Below are 20,652 nucleotides of genomic sequence, written 5' to 3'. Positions count from 1 at the left end.
CATTCTACCTCTAAAAATGTATAGATTATCTTAGGAAACAATCAGAAAACTAATGACAGAGTACTTGAGCGCATGACCCAGTTTTATACTGCTTATCTTGATTCTTCTTTATACCTTTTAAACAGAACCATAACAGTGAAAAACTAAAGCAAATATACTTGTTTTGGAGGGTATTAACATATGTATGTAAAATAAAAAACATTCTTATTTGTCCTTTCTAACTCTAGTACCTGCATTTAACTTAGCCTTCAGTCTGTTTTGAATAAACTAGCTGTGAAATATGAAGTTTGACAGACATACGCTAGAAACAATTGCTAAAGAAAGAAAAAATCCACTATGGTTTTAATAATACCACAATGCTCAAGCATTATTGTCACATAACATCTAAAAGAAAAAATTAATTTGCATAGTTAATGCTGTTTCAATTTTTTTTTAGCTAGAGGTAGCCAATGTAATTACATGTCAACCACATATTTTTATTTTTAAAGAATATCCCAAAAAGATAATGAAATTTCAACCATACTGGGAATTACACTTTTCAGACAAGTGTTATGTTAATAAATTCCTCTGGATCAGTTCTGTAAGTGGAAGAATGTTTCTTACTTACCTATTTTGAGAGAGCAAAAGGATCTGCAATAGAGGTAACCAATACAAAGAAAGCATTCTCATAGTAGAAATGCTGTTGTCATCCAAATATAGTTCTCTTAGGAGAACATGATTTTCCAGTCTTGGAAGCTAAATAGAAAAGAGATGGTTATTTAAGATTAATATAAATTAGAGAAGCAACAATGGAATGCTTTCCAGATGCTTTTCTTAAATCATTACTAAATACAAGCAAAACTCACATTTTGGATATATGTATCATTTCCTTATTATATATGTACCAGTTGTCACACATAATCGCTACATATCAGGTAGTAAATAATTTTTAATGTCTTCTATCACACCTGAATAGTCAATATAAATAATTAAAGAAAAAGAAAGGTCAAGAGCCTGAGAGTCATAGTCTTACTATTTTATTCATGCTGTTATTTGCTGCTTATTGACAATGCTTTTCATCCCTTGACTTCGTAAGAGAATAATTGTCAGTAAATATGATTAAGCATACAGTTAGCAAACAAATTTCCTATTTTAAATGCTGCAGCACAAATTTCAAGTTTTGGAGAATCACCATACACCAAATAAGCATGATTATCATCAGGGTGATAATAATTATATTATCATTGCATACAAGTAACGGTAAGAAGTAATTACTCATATGTAATGACACTTATATCATTATTACCAGCCTGATATAATTATCTTACTATTATAACATTACCTCTAAGTAATAATAATCTTTTGTTACATTTTAAACAAAATTAGAATCATATAATACGAACTGAAGAGGAGATGCTATAAGTGAAGGAGAAACCATAATCACTGAGAGTCCAATTTTTCAAGGACTTAGGAGTAAGAAAATAATTAACTGCTAGCCATTTGTATTTTTGAAAAATCTCCCTCTGATAAGGGAAAAAAAAATCTTACCTAAGAGCATGAAACATCCCACACCAATCAAAGAGCACATGCTCAGAAAGCTGAAAAATATGACTGTTAGCCAAGATGTATGCACAACAGCCACTAAATTTAAAGCTTTTACCTCCTGGAGATTATTGCCTTGCAATTTCAGAACTTGAAGTAGGCCACAATTCTCAATGCCTTCAACTTGTGTGAGATGATTGAAAGAGCAGTCTAGGTGAATGAGAGTAGGTGCCTCACAAAGACCTTTTGTGCTGATTAACTGATTATGGTCCACAATTAATTGTTGAAGATTTTTCAGTGACTCCAGACCACCTGAAAATTCAAGATTTAAGACACAAGGAAATAAAAATCTCTCGTCTTTCAAGTACTAAGAAAACTCCAAATTTTCTGTATCTTATCTGGAATAACAATTAATATTAGTTCTGTATAAGGTTTAAAAAGAATTACTGTTTTTTGACTCTATCACATATACAGTGCATATGGTCTAAAAATTTTCTGATCCTGTTAATAAAGCAATAATAACATTTCATAATCTCTTTGGTACTTCTGTTGAAAGAGAACATTCTTCTAGTAACAAACTGTACTTACTATGCTTTAACCACTTTACAGCTGCTCTGAACTCTGAGAAATGCTAACAGCCCTCTTAAAATCATCCATCAGAATGAAAACACTGTTTAAAAATTAATTTTTATTATTTAAAGGTTTTTTTGTTAATGTATCAGCAAGGTTAGAAAAAACTCTGTTAAAACTTAGGCCAGTACCACCATTGCTATTTAAATTAGTCTTGCTTAAGGAATTACGTCAAAATATTTTTAATGAAGGAATTTATGAAGAAAACTTAGTGCCTTTAAGAATAAAACAGTACTACTATAGCCACTCCACTCTCAACAAATTTACTCCTGCCATCTACTTCAAAGAGCATGCAATCTCTACACACAAAAAAAAATGCAAAGGAATTCCCATCAGCATCTGTTTCTTTCACAGAATGTTACCCAAATCATCCTCTTACCACAGCAAAAATTACATTGTCCTCCCATGGTCTTACACATGCAATGGCACTGATGCATCTAACTTGCTACAGGTCCGAGCAGCTTTTCTATATCTCTGTAGTAAAAAAACTCCTTTGAAGGGATACCCTTTACAAAACATATCTAAAATAAGGAATTTCTGATTTTACTTCTCTTTCATGTATTCTTAGATAATTTAGGATTATTAGTTAATTTAGGATTATTTGAGGGAACACCTTGTCTCATCTTTATCTCACCCAAAATTTCACAAATTCCCCAAAGGAAGCTGGCTGAGCTTTACAGCAGGGAATCTTTTTGTAACTGTCCTCTGAAAACAAACTAGCTTATGAAACCAGAGATCAATTTGCACCATAGAGTACTGAGAATATAGAAGAAAACTTAAAAATGAAAACAAATTATAAGGAGAAAACCAAAGCAAACAATTAAACACCGAAACTAGCAGTACTTTTAAAAAAATCCCCAACACAGGCTTTTGAGAAATTCTAATTTAAAAGTGAAAAGCACCTAGTGAAAAGAATGCAGTTGTCTGACATTAAAGAGATATCATCTTAAATATAACACACATGTCCCATAAGGCAACTTCAAAACTGTGCATTAGCAAATAAATATACAAACGTTTAATTATTCTGAAAAATTTCAAACATGCCCCTGACATACTACACTCACTGCAAGATCCTGGTCAGTATTTTTCTTTCGCGCTCGGATAAAAATAAAAAAGGAATCAGCACCATCTAGTGGTCTCAAAAACACTTCCATGTTTTTGTGTGTTTGCTCCCAAGACTTTCTCCTAAGACGAGCTCCACTTTTCAGTTACCAGCATAGCAGTACTGGAAATTTTTAAAAGCACTGTATGAGTCTGGAGAGAGACCGAGTGGAGAGACTGCACACACAGTAAGAAAAGGCAAGGAGGTAATACAGAATCTGGAAATTTCGTATTCTTCATGCTGCACAAAGCACCTTTTTTACTGCTCCTCACTGGAATGTCATTCAGAACAGTCAAGGCTGCATACAACAGGACCACAATCTATTCTGGAATTATAAAATACAGTCCAACAGAAAATATACAAGAGAGAATAATGTAATACAAACAGATGGTATTTTACTGTTTCTTCTGCCCACATGCAAAATTAAATATAAGCATGAAAGTCTTCTTCACTTTTCCAGAAGATATTGTCTGTTTTACATACAATGCAAAAAATAAAAGTTATAACAGCTATGGGAAAGGCATTTTGTTGACAAATACATGTTTTCAGCAAGATTCAAGGAGAACCTTTATATAAGTACTCTTAGCAATTTGCAAAGTGCAGCTGGAGCCTGCTAGCTAGGGACTCTCTCTTAGCTGTTCATGCAGTTCTGAAGTCACTTCTGTGTGTGACAAAGACAAATAACAACAGAGTGAAAGTTGACAGCAAACATACAGACAAAAAAAACCCAAAATAAAACCTTCAGACAACAAAACCAAAACTGAAAAGGTGCCTGATGAAAAAATAAAATCCTCTCTGTGCTGTTTGAAGAAGAGTAGATCAAAAGCAGCATTTATGACCATCCATCGTTATGCATTGCTATTCTTTGAGCTGCCAGGAATTTAGCCAGCATTCTATGGGAATATAGACACCCTAAAGAAGCATATTCAAAGATTTGAGTCAAAATGCTACTTTTTGTGCATGAAAAATTTTAAACAAAGCATTCATCCTCAAAATACAAACATATGCACTGAACAGTGTGTTACTGTCACAATTACTTAGTTTGTGATCATGTATTCTTAAGGGAAAAAGAATAATTGAGACTATTTCACTTACTGCTATTTTTAAGGGGTTTTTGACAACTCTAATTTTTACCCTACTGATCCTGTATTTCAATAAAAGAAGAAAAGAATAAAAAGAGAAATCATAGTATGCCAGAAATTTCTAACAATAAGTCTTTAACGCTTAAATATTACAAACATAAAAAAGCTTCCTACATAGTCCTGGGGCTTCTAAAATTGCTAAGGGACATCCTGCAAGATTTACAGATGGGAGGGATATGCTAACTTTTTATAACCCACAAATCCATTTTTATGTATTCTGTGCAACTACTCACAACCAATATGTCATGATATGAAATAAATCCTGTATTATGCATCTGTTTTAACCAAACACGCTCAAAGAAAATCTGGAGAGGAAAAAAACCACATTTGAAGATGATTTCTGTGAACATTTATTTGCCCACTTAAACTCATTAGAGACTCAGTAACTGTAACAGTGCACTGCACAAAAGAGAAAGTACCAGAGGATTTTACTCCACTTGGTCTGTACAAAATTACCACACTCCACAAGGATGCCACATTCTTAAATGTCATCCACTAATACAATGTCATTCTTACAGCAATCTTGAAGACATTTTTACCAAATGAGATCAATCTGAATAAGAATATTACCAAGCATTATTTTCCGCAACAAGACAGATGAAACTTTTTAACCATTTTATTTTACTCTTCCGCATCAGGGTGCTTAATATGCTTTTACAGGAAACATTGATTTCTGAGCACTTTTATTCTCAGCTATCAAAAAGTTTCCTCATGAGTACTAACATTTGCACATATTAGCAAAAAATATTGATAATATCTACATCAAAGTCTCTATATCTACAGATTTTTTTTAAGCTTTCCCATTTTCTGTTTGCTACAGCCTTGCTGTTTATCATGGAACTGCATTGTCCATGTTCATAGTGTAATTTAACAGTCTTATTTAACAGTGGAAGCTATTTCTTATATGTAAGTCTTATGTGAATGTGTTTTGTCTATGAGCTTAGTAACTGTTTTTAATTATTTTCCTATTGTCCAGCAGACAACTACTTACTGTGTCAGTCAGGAACCCACTGGAATTCTCTGCCGTTGCATGGCTAGGCTTTGCTTTCATTATGTCTGTAGATATGCTGAACTCAGGCTACTCACATATTCCAGCTGAATTAGTGCAGATAATATTAGTGGCCCTTCAAGAAAGATTTTAATTCTCTTTGGCTGACAATAGTTACATGACCTGCTAGATGGAATACATGGCAGTAGCTAAGCTATGCCTTAAGATGCAGGTTTTTTCTAATCCGTCTCCTTGGGCTTAGCAGCCGACTGGCTCTAAAACAAGGGGTGTATTATTCTGAACATAAACTGCATAAACATTGTTAGACAAATTGGAATAATTTTCTTACCAATTCGAGTGATTCTATTGTAGGAAAGTTCAAGGTTTTGGAGATTTTTGCATCCATCTAAGCCACAAACTGATGAAAGATGATTCTTATTCAGAATGAGAATACAGAGATTTTCCAGATTTGCACAGTCAATTACCTGAATGTTGTTCTCCTGCAAAAAAAGAAAATGAAAATATTAAATAGCATCTGAAGTAAAATAGCAGAAATAAGTAAAAATATGTCAGACTGCCTTCATTTCTTATTTTTATCCTTAGCTCGGAGTAAGGGCATCTCTATTTTTCAATTAGGAAAAAAAATTATGTGTCCTAGAATCAACCTTTTGTGTCCTTCTGAAATAGAACAAGAATGTATCTTAAACTCCATTCTGGCTCTGAAAATGCCCAAAGTTGAAACAAAAAAGCGTAAAAAGAAGTTAAGAACAAAGTAGCCTCTTTCCTATATGCTTTCCTACCTCCCCAAACCCTGGGAGAGTGAACTAAAAACTGCATAGAAACATTGTATTTACTAGATGTTAATGAACACAGCTGTAATTTTGCTGGAATCCTAGTTACAAATAGAAAAAGTCTGCATTTAGAGGTACCTTAGTCACAAACATTAATTGTGCTAAGCTAATATTCTTCCACCAATGGATCCTGCTTTTTTAACATCCCCTTCCCCAGGCCATTTTAATACTGCTTCCTCAGATTTCTCTTTCACTATTTGCTGTGCATGGTCTTTTCTTCTTGAAAATGGTGTTGTTAAAATACACATGAAATTAAAAATGTGAACAAAGCGGTTTCATGTGAATTGCCAAGTTGTGGAACAAAGATGTGTTGCAGAGAAGTTTTTTTTAATCATTAAACAGGGTCATATAAGACACTGCGCAGTAGCGAATTCTAAACGTTAGGCCTCAAGTGTAACTCACTGTACTATTCCTTGAGCATATGTGTTACTAATTTTAATTAATATTCAAGGTGTATGTTGCAAAGGCCTCTTCCTTCTACCTATTCTTGCTCAAGTTGAGCACCTGCTATGGTGAACAGCATCTGCCCCCTGATCAATCAGAGACTGAGGTAACAAAGATCTATCACTGTGTCATACTAATGCTAATCTTAGACTGGTATTTTCTTAGTACAGGTTGAATCATTTGCAGCATGCTGGGTTTTTTTTATTTGCACTGTAAAGCTACTGGTATAACTTTGTTCACATTTGGGAGTATTTCGTTGCTATTCCTATGCTCTTAAGGCTAAAAGTTATATATTCAGTTGGACACAACTACATAATCAACTAAGCAGCAAACATGGAAGTTCTTCCCATGTTAAAACAAAGAATCAAATATGCTTGGTACCTCCACATTGATATACTTCAGGTCTTTGCAGCCACTTAGTCCTTCCAGTGCAACCAGTCCACAGCGCCTCAGAGTCAAAACTTGAAGATTTGTACACTCAGATAAAGTTGAGAGGCTACAAGCTGGCAAATCTTCGAGTGTAAGTGCTGTGACCTACATGCATTTATTGATAAATAAAACTAGTGTTTTGTATATGGAACATTCATTGTATGAGATCATATTATGATAATTTTCTTTAAGATGAAAAAGAGAACAAAACTACAATCTAATAATGCTTTAGAAAATGTGAGCAAATAATGGTAATCTTTTCATATAAGAAAGAATGGTAATGATAGGTTTGATCTGTTAAGTGGGAGAAGCTAGCATGAAAACAATAGTCACAGTATCATAAATAATGAGTGTAGAACAGACAAAAATAGTTCAGACTAGGAGTGTGTATTGCCTAGTATGTTATCTCAGAATGGATACCAAGATGAGAGCACAGAGAAAGCATACAGTGATAAGTTAGTAAGTGGTAAAAAAAAACAGTCCTGGCAACCAGGAGATGTCCTTTTTGGCAAAAGACTATCTAGAAGGTGATCAGTAATGTCTTGCTTCTAGAAGAGACTATTCCTCTCAAAACTCTGCAGGGGCTAATTGAGCAGGAGATGAAATGTGGTCCTTTATACAAAGGCAAAACCTTGGTAATTGAGCAGAAAGTAAGAGCTCTTGCCTTTTAAAGGGTTAATATTATCAATTGTCTGAAGACTAATATCACACCAGTCCAGTCCACAACACTCACAGGAATTCAAAAGTCATTGTCATTGCCCTTATTCTGCATCTGGCCATAGGGACTCTCACGAGATCTATATCCTGCTCAACAATAATCTACTTCTCTTCCAAAACAGCATTCTGCCAACATAGCAAATTAGGAAAAAAAAAAAAAGTGATAGTATGTCTTCCCATTTCATTCTCAAACTTTCATATAGTTACCTGCTGCAAGGTGCTCCAAGGGCCACTATGAATTATCTTTTCTGTACTTAGTGGAGGCATCTTGCTAACTGAACTTTTCCTTAGGTGTTTTCTTATAGTTACTTGCTTTCTTTGTTTTTTTTCATATATTTTAGACCAAGATTTACACGTGTTCATCCAGTTTATTCTCTTATTTTCAATATCATCAGGAAAAATCAGTTTATTAGAAGAATCTGCTACATCTTGACCTCTGTCCCAGGCGTCTCTGACTTCTTCATTAGCATTTTCCTTTAGAAATAAAGTTTTCTTCATTGTTTCATACTCAGAAAATTTATCTTTAACTTCTCTATTACTAGTATTTGGCTGGACACTTGGTGGACTGCTGCATATGCAGTCTGCCTTATTTTCTACCATGTCATTACCACCAAAGCCAAGAGATTCATCCCTTGAAATATGACCATTTGGAGCTTTACCAAGATAACTAGTTTGTGAGTAATTTTCTTCTACTTGTGTTACTGAATTGATGTGTAAGTTCTCATTAGTCACTTGAGAAGAGTGTTCCTTCTCAGAGCCTAGCACACTTGGTGTCAAATTTCTTTCTGCTGGAATCATACAATTATTTGTTTCATCCATCATTTCAGCATGTTTTTCTTTTTGTTCCTCTATTTGTTTATTTATTTCCTCCTTCTCTTCTCTTACTAGTTTCATGTTTTCTGTCTTATTATCCTTTTTAATGTTTTCTATGTTATTTTCTACATTTTCACTCATCACAGTATTTGCTCTGTTTTGTTCCAGTTTTATTTGTTCTTCTCTTCTTATTTGCAGTTGTTTTCCTTTTTCCAATCTCAGGCTTTCTTTCTTTTTCTCATATTCCTCATGCCTCCTCACCTGTTTCAGATATTCTTGTCTTTCAAGTTCTTCTCGTCTCTTTCTTTCCTCTTCTCTCTTTAACCTATTTTCTTCCATTCGCCTCTTCAGTTTTTCCTCTCTTTCATTCATTTCTCTCTCTATTTCCTCTAGTATTTTCTGCTTCTTTCTCATTTCATATTTCCATTGTTTTAAAATGGGAGCATATTTTTTACGGACTAAAAATGCTCTAAATCTAGCTTGGATTTTCACAGCTGCTATATTCTGTTTTTCAGCCAGTTGTCGTCTTTCTTTTTCTTTCTGCTCTTCCAAGGCCTTTTTCTCCTCTTCTATTTGCAACTGTAGCTTCATGATCAATTCCTAGGTCAAAACAATTAGGATAGACTTCAACCACTTTTAAAATGGGACAGGTATTGGCACATATTTATCATTAATGAACAGAAGCTAGTATATTAATCATTCCATGAAGACCTTTATTCTCAAATATAGGACAGTAACCTCACAGTCTTTTGACAAAAGCTCATTGTACAACCTTACCTCACGTTGTCTCATTTTGTCTCTCCAAGCTTTCTCTTCTTTCTGTAACTCATCTTCTATTGCAGCCTGGCGTTTCTGCACAACAAATTAACTATGAATATTGTACAAAACCTAGAACAACACAAAACACCCTCTCTTCAATCTCACCCATCCTCTTGACTTTCCAAAAATCCAATTTTGTGAATACCTGCATTTAAATGAGAAACTGAGCTGTGGATGGATCAAAATAAACAATGGGACACTTGCATTAGTAAATGCAGATTTGGTCCTGTACTGAGAGATGCATACCTTCAGAAAGTCAGCATCTTGGTACTGACCCAAATAGCTGCCACCTTCCTCTCCAAGATCTGTACTACTATTGAAGATGAAAACTAGTTACAAACTATTCAAAGTACGGGCAGAAAACAGAAAGATATCTGAACAGTAGCATGAACAATCTCCCTTTAATTGCACTGGTATGTACTGATAATAGTAAAATCTTTCAAATGGGAATTTTGTCCAGTAAAGTTAAAGAAATTTTTCTGACTGAAATTGTTTCTCAATGGAAAATAAAAGTTCAAGTCTACTTTCTCACTATTTGCAAATAAATAGCATTTCCCTCCTTGCCCAACATAACCTCAAACAGAAAAAATGTCTCAATCACACCGAAAGTTAGCAGGCAGTAAGTAACTAAAAAACAGGCTGATCCAGAACCACATAACTCCTGGTGGAACCAAGACATATCAGCAAAATCAAATATGGAGGATACAAAGGAAGTAGTATAACAAACTACCACTTTCAGCTTGAAGCATAAAGTCTCCCCAGTGTCTAAGCACTGTTTTCCATGGGCATCCAGAGGCATGATGTTCAGACAACTGGAGACGAGGTATCTAGATCCCTCTGCAGTGGGGGAAGTTAGATTATATTTCTCACCTCCAAAAAAAGTGCTCCTGCAACAGCAGTATCAAAGTGCCTAAATGTGGCCACGCCCATCTTTCTCTAGAGAAACATTCTACATCCAAAAATAACTTGTGACAGCAAAGAGCCAAGAAGGCCAATCAGTTCTGTGACTTTTTGAAAAGAGAGCTATAGCAGACAGTGAACTGGCCTTCAGAGATCGGAGGTCTTTTCATTTACTAAGCCCTTCCTTAGTATTGGTGACTTGAATTACCTTGCTGGTGCCAAGGTGCCCACTCCTTCAGAAAGCCACAAATTAGTTAACTGAAAATGTAATGCTAATGCACCTCTCAAAACACACTTATTCAGGCTAAATAATAAAATTCTGTGGCCTCACAAGTATAATATCTGACAGTTACATTTCTTCATGTTCTTATGCTCTTTTATCCTTCATTATGCGCCACACACTACAGCAAAACATGACTAGATAGTCTGAGAGTGCAACCAGTCAATGTGTTGAGTCATGATCTGTGGTGGCAGAACTCAGTAGATGAAGCCTCAGTAAGTTTCCCAGATAAAAATAAGGAAAGGAAGTATTGTAATTTTTACCTAGATGAAGAACAGCACCAGCATTGCTGAACTGAATGATTTTGGTTCTGATTAACTCCATTAAGATTTTAACATTAAAATGTGAAATTGGGGTGGGAGGTCCAAACTAGCTAAGTATTTTCTATGGGGCACAGTGACCATTTTTCATTTGTGATTAATTTCAGCACAACTCTCATTTCTGGTACTTTGGCTGTTTTCATAATAAAAAACTGAAAAGGCGAAGCTTAAAGGAAAATTTAAAATTTCACATAGCAAATTCATTCACTATTGATTAAAGCAGTAAATACATAAAAACCAATGGATTATACTTAAATATGTTTTACAACTCACTGGTAACACAAGTAGACAGGGTTTAGGACACTCATACAGTTTGAGATAGTAGTGTCACATTAGAGCTTGAATTCAGATAGTCTAGATGGGAACAGACTGGCTTCAATATCATTCATTACCTTATGAAAAAGATCTAACTTTATTCTTTCAGCCTCAAATTGCTCCAGATGCTTAACACTTCTTGCATGTTCCTCTTCATTCTGTTTTTCCCGTGATTCTCTCTCAGGTTTCCACTTTTTCTTCTTCTCATCTTCACGTTCAAGTGCTGGTCTACACTTTTCTTCTCCTTCACAACAGGCAAGGCTTATGCTCATTTCAAGACCAGCTAGTAATCAACCAAGCAAACATTTTATTTAATTTCCTAATAAGCAATGGGGAACATTAAAGAGCCTTAAGGTATTCGACAAGAGAAGGATCCTACGATGATATATCCAGCAATATAGATCCCCAAGGAAATCAGAACTACAGCACAAGTCCTTTCCATCAGAGATGTCTTACTATGATTCTGCACACTTACTGACTGCAACTACTACGCTTATCCTAACAATGTATATTGCAGGATTACAGAGGATGTCTGCTGTGGCCGTAACTGGGGCTTTTAGCACTGAAATGCTCCAGCACAACCCATCCAAAGGTCATGACAAAGAAACATTTTCAGCCAATATGACTACCAAAAAAAAAAAAAGTTAAAAGATCAACTCAACCAAATGAATAATGTGCTTACTTACCTGTAAGAAAGTGGTCATCAGTGACCACTTCATCACTGATGGACTGACTATAACCAGGTGTGGCAGCAATCTGCAAGTCTTCCTTTTCAACTTCAAGAAGTGCCTAACATAGTTTAAAATTGTTATTAAAAAACAAGAAACAAAATTTAAAAGCAGAACATTATAAAAATCTTCCAGAACAAGGATAAGCTTTTTATCATATGACAAGTACAACAATATGAAACTTACTACTGACTGGAATCCTTATACATTGAATAATGCAAACATATCAGTCAAAATATTGTTTTCCAGAGTAACAAATACTGCAGTATTTCTCAAAATACATAATATTTCTACGTGGTTTTAAAATATACTTAATATTTTGACTTGAAAAAAATGAATGTTTTGCATTTGAGATTTATTTTACTTTCTGTGAAACCAAGCACTATACACATTAATATTGTTATGCACACAGGGGAAGAAGAACTAGTTACAGAGTAAATTTTTAAGAAGTCAATTCCAAAATAATACTATGGGCACAAGGATTGCTATATTTATTTCATTGTTCTTTACTGGCAAGTAATCTATTCCTGCTCATTTATCATCTGTTCATCACATGCTTTGGGCATGTATTAATATTTGTAATGCAGCTGAAGTCACATGAAGTAATTGTGCTGTTTTAAACAATGGTCTTTTGAGAACGAAAAATCATGTTTGCAAGAGTGCTCACTAATAAAAGCCAGGCAACAAATTAAAAGTGATTAAATTCAGTTCTATGTTTTTCTAAGAACTTCAGAGACCTATTCAGTCAAATCCTATGAATATATATAAGCACTCATGTTCATAACTCTTTATTTGTCTTTGAAAGGTACACAGATTACTATGTTTATATTTTCTATAAAATAATGAAATATATTAGCAGCATGATTAATAGTAGCACATCTTCCTGATCATCATAAAAAAATAAGATTAGAGAAGCTCAAAAGTGTTATCATAATATTAAGATAATATTCTTCAAATAATTAGCAATAAAAGATTATTCAGTTTTGTTTAATTTTGTTGATTTTTGTGCTCAAAATCTCAAGTACTGATACAGAGAATATATTTCAAATTTGAAAGCTTATAGACATGGTATATTACAGTTGATGTCCTAATTCTAAAGAATTGTATATAGAAACTCAATACTTTAGGGATGGTTTGACAGAAAGAAAACTGAAAACATTTATAGGTCTCCTTAGGAGGCCACCAAAGCAAGTGTAAATTATCTAGATTATTTAATAGAATTTTGTCCCCTATAAATATTGTATAAATAAAAAATACTTTTTCATTAAATTGTTCTGGATCTTCATTTGATTCAGAAGCATGGCAAGAAACAACTTCATAAATGTCACCTAAGGAAAAAATAAACATAACATTTAGTTCACAGAGAGAAAATCCCTTACCACTGCTCAGTTTTGGTCTACACTGGTTATCTACTCAATTTGTTTAGACTAAAATAAAGGAGTTTTTTCCTTTCTTTCTCCCCCAGTTTTACTTAAATATGTAGGGGAATCACTTATCTACATTAAAAGCAGAAAATACGTGTAACAGAAACACACACAATGATACTGTAAGAATACAGTGATAGCAAATATGAAAGAGAATTCCACATCATAGAACACAGCAGAACATCTTCTGTGCAGAAAAATTGTATCAGATAGGTCAAAAATTGAGAATTAACAATAAACACAATGAAAAAGAGTAAGACTGCATTACAAAAAAAAGAATAAAAAGGGATGTTCCTCAGATATCAAAATACTCAAATTCTTTTCACTAAGACCATTGCACTAATGGAACAGACAGTGCCAGTCTTTGGTATATAAACTATGAGCTTGGCTTCAGTCACACAGCTGACAGGAGCATTTTTTTTTTGCCAATTAAAGGTAATTTCATTCAATGCTAGCTTGGGCCTCTCTCAAGACAGACTTTAAACATATCCTATGGGATTCAATTGTATCTGAACTCTGCATTTCAGCTCCTACCGACTTCATTTTAGATTTTCATGAAGAGTCTGGCTTGGGTCCCATCTCAGAGAGTGATCTCACAACTTGCCTTCTTTAGCATTAGATGAGTTCTTGGAAAAGTTTAATTTCTGCTCAGATGTTAATTCTAGAAGATAGCATTGCATGGTTTTATTCCTAGAGATTTTCAGCATGCATTCAGAAGGTGATGGAATAGGTTTCACTGCTTGCTTTACTTAAAAGTTTGCATTGTTTTACTAATGCTTGTTAGTCTAACTTCCACTGGTAATATGAGCTGTACAAACATTTTAACTGTGATTGCTGCTTACTTGTACTTTGCTCATCTTCTAAGTCTTGCAGTATAAGCTTTTCAGCATCTTGATTGCTGCTCTTGATGAAGTTTAAATAGGAGAGAACTGATTCTGGTAAGTCACCTGAAATCTAGAAAAACACAGCCTTTGACATATATTCTACACTTTCATCTCACAGGCTTGAAAAGAGGTAAATACTTGACATTTAAGACTAAAGATTGGTTTTGGCCTCACCTGTAAAAGCGTTGATGGAGATTCAGTTGCAATTTCCACCAAAATTTTTCCAAATTCCTACACTCTTCTCATTGTCTTACCACCCACTGAACAATTAATAATTCTAATTTTAATTACATTCTAATAAAATTTTAGAAATGTATCTTGCACTATCTCCAGAAACAAATTTCAATAAATTACTGTGTTTATAACTGTGTTGGACCAAGAAATTAAAGAAGGGTAAGACAAAAATTAGCAAATACCTGTGATAAACAGCACCTTTTTCTTTAAAATGTTCAGACTCCTTACAAAATAAATTAATTTTAAATTTACTAATGTTTAGAGTATGCAGGTAGAACCAATGCTTCAATTTTCTTTATTACATATAAACTTGCTATTCAAAAGACTGTCTTTAATGTCAAGATTTTGGGAAAATGATCTGCTTTCTCTCAGATATGCAAATTGTGGTAGACATTGCTGACCTTCAGGACGTGAGTGCATACACACTTATCACTGATGCCTTTGTCTATGTCATATCAAACATGACTTATGGTCAGACATGATCAGTATTATCTACCCTAATGTCCTACAAACCAATCCCTTTGCTATGAGTCTGAAAGATTAAAACGGCAGAAAAGGACCCAAATAACTGATTTTATTTTGGAGGAAAACTGCTCCCCAAAATAAGAAGTAATCCAAGAAAGAGGACTAGAAGAACCTATTCATCTGGAAATCTTATAAGGAATCTCAGAAGTCAGTCTCTTGTAAGATTTAAATACAGATTTCAGTGAAGAATCATCGGCTTATTCATCCAGATTTAATCCACCTCATCAAATCTTCTAGCTTCAGAGGATTCTAAAAATCTCCAGGTCTGATCTTCTCAAGCAGCATGCTGATACTCATCCTCTCACTGTCTTTCACCACTGGAGGTTACATTTTTCATGAAGCAATACTACCAAGACTACTTTTCAGGAGAAACCCTCAGGTTAGGTATGTTGGGAAAATGTTCACTCACCAAATGGGCTTTCCAATGCCCACACTACTTTCAAGCAGAAACAGAAGAGCTTTTAGCTCACTGAATACTTACTGTCTCACTGTCACTCAAGGGTTCATCTGATACCTCTGTGTCAGGATCATCTGCTTCAAATGAAGAAACACTGATTCTGCCTAATTCGATTTCTATTTCTTTTTCAATTCCTTCAATATCTTCTGACATTCTACTTCCCACAGTGTCTTATCTGTTTTGAAAGACACACAAAAAGCCAAAAACCTTTCAACACAGCATGAACCAAAATAAAAAGAGTCCTCATTAACTTAAGTTCATTCAGACATATTTATTGAACAGTTGGCTTAAAACATGAAAAAACCTCATTCCATACCAACGGGCAAAAAATAAGAAAAACATTACTTTGTGATAAGAGAATCCCCCTCAGGATATCCCTTAAAGTTTTGAAAATGTTACCAAATTTCAATATTTAAAACCTCCACCTGCCCTATACGCCCTCACAAGGAACTTTTTTCCAGCCGTAATAGCTACGAAGGGGAAAAAAACCCCAAAACTTTGAACAATAAATAAATATTAACAATTACAAAGTAAGACTAAGAATACGGAAAGCACTCAATGAAGTTTTAATGATCCAGAGAAAGCAGTGAGAAATGGTGTGACCCAGAGAAGCAAAAGCTTGTCAGTGCCTTCCCCCCCTCCTTTCTCAACCCATTGCCCCTCCAATGACGGGAATGGGAGGCAGCGAGCAGCTCCCCGCCGGCTCCTGCAGAAGAGACCGGGCACACTGAGCGCATCTCTGCCGGGAAGGCGAGCAGCATATCCCGGCTGAGAAGAAACTACACCTCCCGAAAGGCTCCGCGGCTGGAGGCAGCCCCGCCCGCCGCCGCTTCCCGACAGGCCCGCGGCGCCGCGCCTTTGCATGCTGGGAGCTGTAGTCCATCGCTCAGAGCACCCGCAGTCCTTCTGTCCCCCCGTCTACTTCATGTACCCACTCACCGGTCGTTCAGTCAAGCTCCTCACCGAAGCTCCCGCCTTTCCGGCCGCCTCTGGACACCGGCCGCCCCTCCGCCCTGAAATTCCGCATCCGCCAACAGCGAACGGTCGGGAGGTCCGCGGGGAGGACGGGAGCTCCTCACCGCGCTGCTACACCGGGAGCGTCACCACGGCAACGGCAAACAGAGGCTCGGACGGACAGCGGGAGGAGCCAAACCTCGCTAGCAGCGGCCGTTTCGCGTTCCTGGGGCGTTCGGCGGCGCCCTCCAGCGTGAGACGGAGCGCATCGCAGCACCCTTTTTCGGGGTTTTGTTCGGGCTCTTTTTTAAATTGCGGCTTTGTGGTTTGGGGCTTTTTCAGGTTTTTTTGAGGGTATTTTAATTTTGGTTTGGGATTCTTTTTTGCTTTTGTTTTTGGTTTGTGTTTAGGGTTTTTCTTAAGTCATAAACTGGAATTTAGTGTTCACAATAAATTGCAAGAACCTTCAACATCATCTCTTCCCAATGCCTTACCAAGGGCAGGGACACCTTCCACTAGACCAGGTTGCTCAGAGCCTCGTCCAACCTGGCCTTGAACACTTTCAAGGATGGGGCACCCACAGCTTCTCTGTGCAACCTGTTTTCAAACCCCACCACCTTTTGTGGTGTAAAGAATTTCCCCATAGCATCTAATCTAAATCTCCCATCTTGTAGTTTAAAACCTGTCCTCCTTGTCCTATCACTATCTGTCTGTGTAAAAGCTCCTCGCTGCTTATTAAAAGCTGGAGAAAATGTCCACTTGAAGAATTTGAGACGCAATAGAATTCCGACTAGGAAAAGTGATACAGATCAGGCAGGGTGCAGATAATATAATCTTAGTATGTTCATAGGGAGCACATCGAACCCTGAATCTGATGAGGAATACCAAGACACAAAAAGAGGTATAACAAAAAATAAAACCTATGAGTTAAAGTCCGATTTTACATAGAAAAAATGCATTTCGGGAGCAATGGGAAGGATCTGCCAAGAATGGTAGGGGTTTTCCCATCTACTGTCCTTAGAGTAGGCTGAGTACCTTTCTGAAAGATTCAGGGATGATAAGCAAAAAATATTTGCTTTAAGGCCAGCCAACTGCTTACACTTTTCTCACCAGTGTCATGGATAAGCAAGATATTTAAATATTAAAAAAATGGAAATTCATCCATTTGAAATCCACACTTTTATGTAATCATATCACTGGTGAACTTTTCAATTTGATCAAGTCTTTATTCATGGATTGAAGGTGCACTTAAAGCTTGTTTTTTAGTAGAGTTACTCTGGGCTCGTACTGGATAAAGACCATGTCTTGTGTTTAGAAAAACAATATGCAATAAAAAAGAGACATTTCATAGAAACCACAGGATAAAATTCCTTTCACAAAGTGAAGAATTTTCAAATTCCTACTCACTCAACCCTAAGGCTAAACATAGCTCTAACCCTTACTCTAGCCCTGACCCTAAAACTGATGCTAAACTTTACCCTAACCCTAACCCTAATCCCAACCCTAAATACCCCATCCATATGGGTGGTCAAGTTTAAAAATAAGTAGGAGCAGCAATGCTGAGGCCCTGGTGGGATGGTCTTGCCATTCCTGTTCCAGCCCTAGTGCTCCTAGAGCTGTAGGCTCTTTGACTCATTCAACCCTAACGCTACCCCTAACCCTGACCCTAATGACAGCTTGGCACTGTGCAGAGGTCCTCATCACATAGGTTGCACAGATTGAAAGGTGTGGATTGGGCACTTGTGGCACCCTGCCCTGATGCCCTTGCAATGCATTTTGGAGTGTCAGTGTCCCTGAAGCTGTAGGTTCTGCAGCTCTCAGAACCCTAACACAAACCCTAAGGATACCTTGTCGTTGCTGCTCAGTTCCCATCACCAGGTTAGGTACTGATTCAAAAAGTGTAGAGTGAGCCATCTTGGAACTGTGCTGTGATGAAAATTCTTCATTCACAAATTTGGAAATGAAGGGAAAACAATTGCATGGGTTGGAATCACAGGAGGTGCATTAAAACGAGCTGAAACTTCCTGAAACCTGTTGCCTGTATCCAGGAAGTCAGGGCTGATCAACACAAGGGAACTTCTCTGTTCTAAGGATGTGGTTATGTTGGACTTCAGGAGGAAATGTATCATTGTTTGACTGTTCTCCTTAAGGTAGGATGGAAATATTCAATCCTGGTAAAGATTTTCTTGTGTAGAAACAATGCAACATAAAATGTAAGTAAATTTACAAGGATAATATTAATAATTTTTAGGTAAATAATTTAACATTAACTGAATTATTATTAAAATTGCTCAGAATAAATCTTTGAAACCACACAGTTGTTACAATAGAACTATTGCAGATTCCAGTTTTCAGGTTGAATATATAACTGTTCAGGTTTTTTTTCTAAAAAAAATGCATCACACCACTGTTTTGATACATTCTATTTTGAAAACAAAGCAAAAAAAAAATTGAATTACTCTTAAAAGTAGTGAAGCTTCTTCAAGGAAATTGAAAATCCTGTCGTCTCCTACAGTCTATAATTTTACAAGGTGCCGTTTTGACCCCATTATTGACTCCACTCCAGGGCAGAGCGAGTTTGAGAAGCTTACTACAGCTTTCTTCATGCTGAAATTCAGCAACAGAAGTTTTATATTCAGGCATTGAGGATCTTGACAGGGCAAGATAAGCTTGTGTTTGCTGAATATTTTCTTCTAAAAAATCAAATTTGATACGTATGTAGCATATGTTTTTATGTAAAATAAGTTGTTAATGCAAGATTTTGACTGCAGAAGATTCACATTTGTCATCTCTTCGTTTCACCTGGTATCCTTAATTTTTAGTAAGTGCAATGAAGAATAGAAGAACAAGAGTATGCCAGGCTATGTAAATCTTGCCATATAAATCTTCCAAAATACATGCTGCTTCCAAAGGTCTTTAGTAGTTTAAAAGAAAAAACACCAAACCAAACCAAAAATACACGTGTACAGTGTAGCAAAGTCAATACACCATCTTGATGCTTCTGCTGCTGCTATTACTTTTTGTTCAGTCTATCAAGTGACTGTTAAAATTTATAAACTATTATCTGGAGAAAGGATGCTCATTGTAGTTTATAAGATTAGTTATATTTGTTTCATAATGAACTGAATATATGATTATACTTTCAGCTGTGATTCAAAACTGAAAACAAAAGAATAAAAATAAGAGATAAAAAAGTAAGAGAGAAGTGCTATTTAAATCTCTTCAATGGAATTTTCTTGGCAATAAATATGTTTTCTTTCCCTTATTTAGCAGCTTCAAATTATTTTTTTAGATGTTCTTAATTAAAAAACAATCCTTCCCCTTTCCCCTCACCCCCTGCCCTCCCCTCTGTCAGACTCTAGGTCTCATGCTTTTGATATTTGGCTTGTGGCTTTTATTTGACAGAAACAATTTCTTCAGTGTTTTTTCTGAGTATAAATAGAATTTTTGTTTTGTTTCAAATGATTGCAGAATAAAAATTCCCCCTTCCTTGGAAGTGTTCAAATCCAGGCTGGACGGCGCTTTGAGCAACCTGGTCTAGTGGCAGGTGATTTTGCCCATGGCAGGGATGTTGGAAGTAGATGATCTCTAATGTCCCTTTCAGCACAAACCGTTTTAGGGTTGTATGGTCCTAGGTAATTGACAGAAGCAGTTACAGATTTTCTTTTTCACTAGGTGGCACTATTGGATTGAACTGCATGGTTGTGAGGTGTTTGTTTGGTTTTTTTTTTTTCCTCTTGAGTATGTTTTCCATCACTAGGTGGTATGATTATCAAAATAGGAGAAAACATATTACTACTTTATCTACAATTTAGATATTATTATAATTTATGCAATTGATTTATTTCTTTCTCTTGGTGTACAGCTTATAGATGAATCACTGAAAAATAAATCAGCTCTATTCATCTTTCCTTTATAAAATTTACCATTTTTGGTAATGCATCTGACCTGCATTTGAAGAGATGAGAAATTCTTTAGGTGAGTATTTGGGTGGAATGAATAAGTGTGGGCCTTTCCATACAGATATTCCTTTTCTCCAAAGCATCTATCTTTTTTTTTTTTTTTTCCCCACAAAAAAAGTAAGTTTTGGGTCACATAACAACAGATGTGCTCTTAAAGAGCAGACTGCCTTGGCTATGTTAAGACATGTCAGTTCCAAACTAATGGCATAGGAA

At 35.8% G+C, this 20,652-nt stretch overlaps 1 protein-coding gene across 1 annotated transcript in view; it reads right to left on the bottom strand.

Annotated features, from left to right (window-relative positions):
- The window catches only part of LRRIQ1 (leucine rich repeats and IQ motif containing 1), a 103,621-nt gene extending 87,033 nt beyond the window's left edge, over positions 1–16,588 (bottom strand). Inside the window, exons 1-12 of the mRNA XM_069003904.1 lie at positions 16,463–16,588; positions 15,548–15,698; positions 14,266–14,377; positions 13,257–13,327; positions 11,958–12,060; positions 11,349–11,554; positions 9,415–9,489; positions 8,032–9,237; positions 7,060–7,212; positions 5,733–5,883; positions 1,640–1,833; positions 608–735 (exon numbers count right to left, since the gene is read on the bottom strand). Coding sequence (XP_068860005.1) covers positions 608–735; positions 1,640–1,833; positions 5,733–5,883; positions 7,060–7,212; positions 8,032–9,237; positions 9,415–9,489; positions 11,349–11,554; positions 11,958–12,060; positions 13,257–13,327; positions 14,266–14,377; positions 15,548–15,676 — 2,528 coding nt within the window. The 5' untranslated portion in view covers positions 15,677–15,698; positions 16,463–16,588. The remainder of the gene's footprint in view (positions 1–607; positions 736–1,639; positions 1,834–5,732; positions 5,884–7,059; positions 7,213–8,031; positions 9,238–9,414; positions 9,490–11,348; positions 11,555–11,957; positions 12,061–13,256; positions 13,328–14,265; positions 14,378–15,547; positions 15,699–16,462) is intronic.
- Positions 16,589–20,652: the final 4,064 nt, after the last annotated feature.

The sequence above is a fragment of the Aphelocoma coerulescens genome, chromosome 1A (assembly GCF_041296385.1).
Source record: "Aphelocoma coerulescens isolate FSJ_1873_10779 chromosome 1A, UR_Acoe_1.0, whole genome shotgun sequence".
NCBI lineage: Eukaryota > Metazoa > Chordata > Aves > Passeriformes > Corvidae > Aphelocoma > Aphelocoma coerulescens.
Note: the sequence above shows the minus strand (reverse complement) of the source record. Positions and strands in the feature narration are given on the sequence as shown.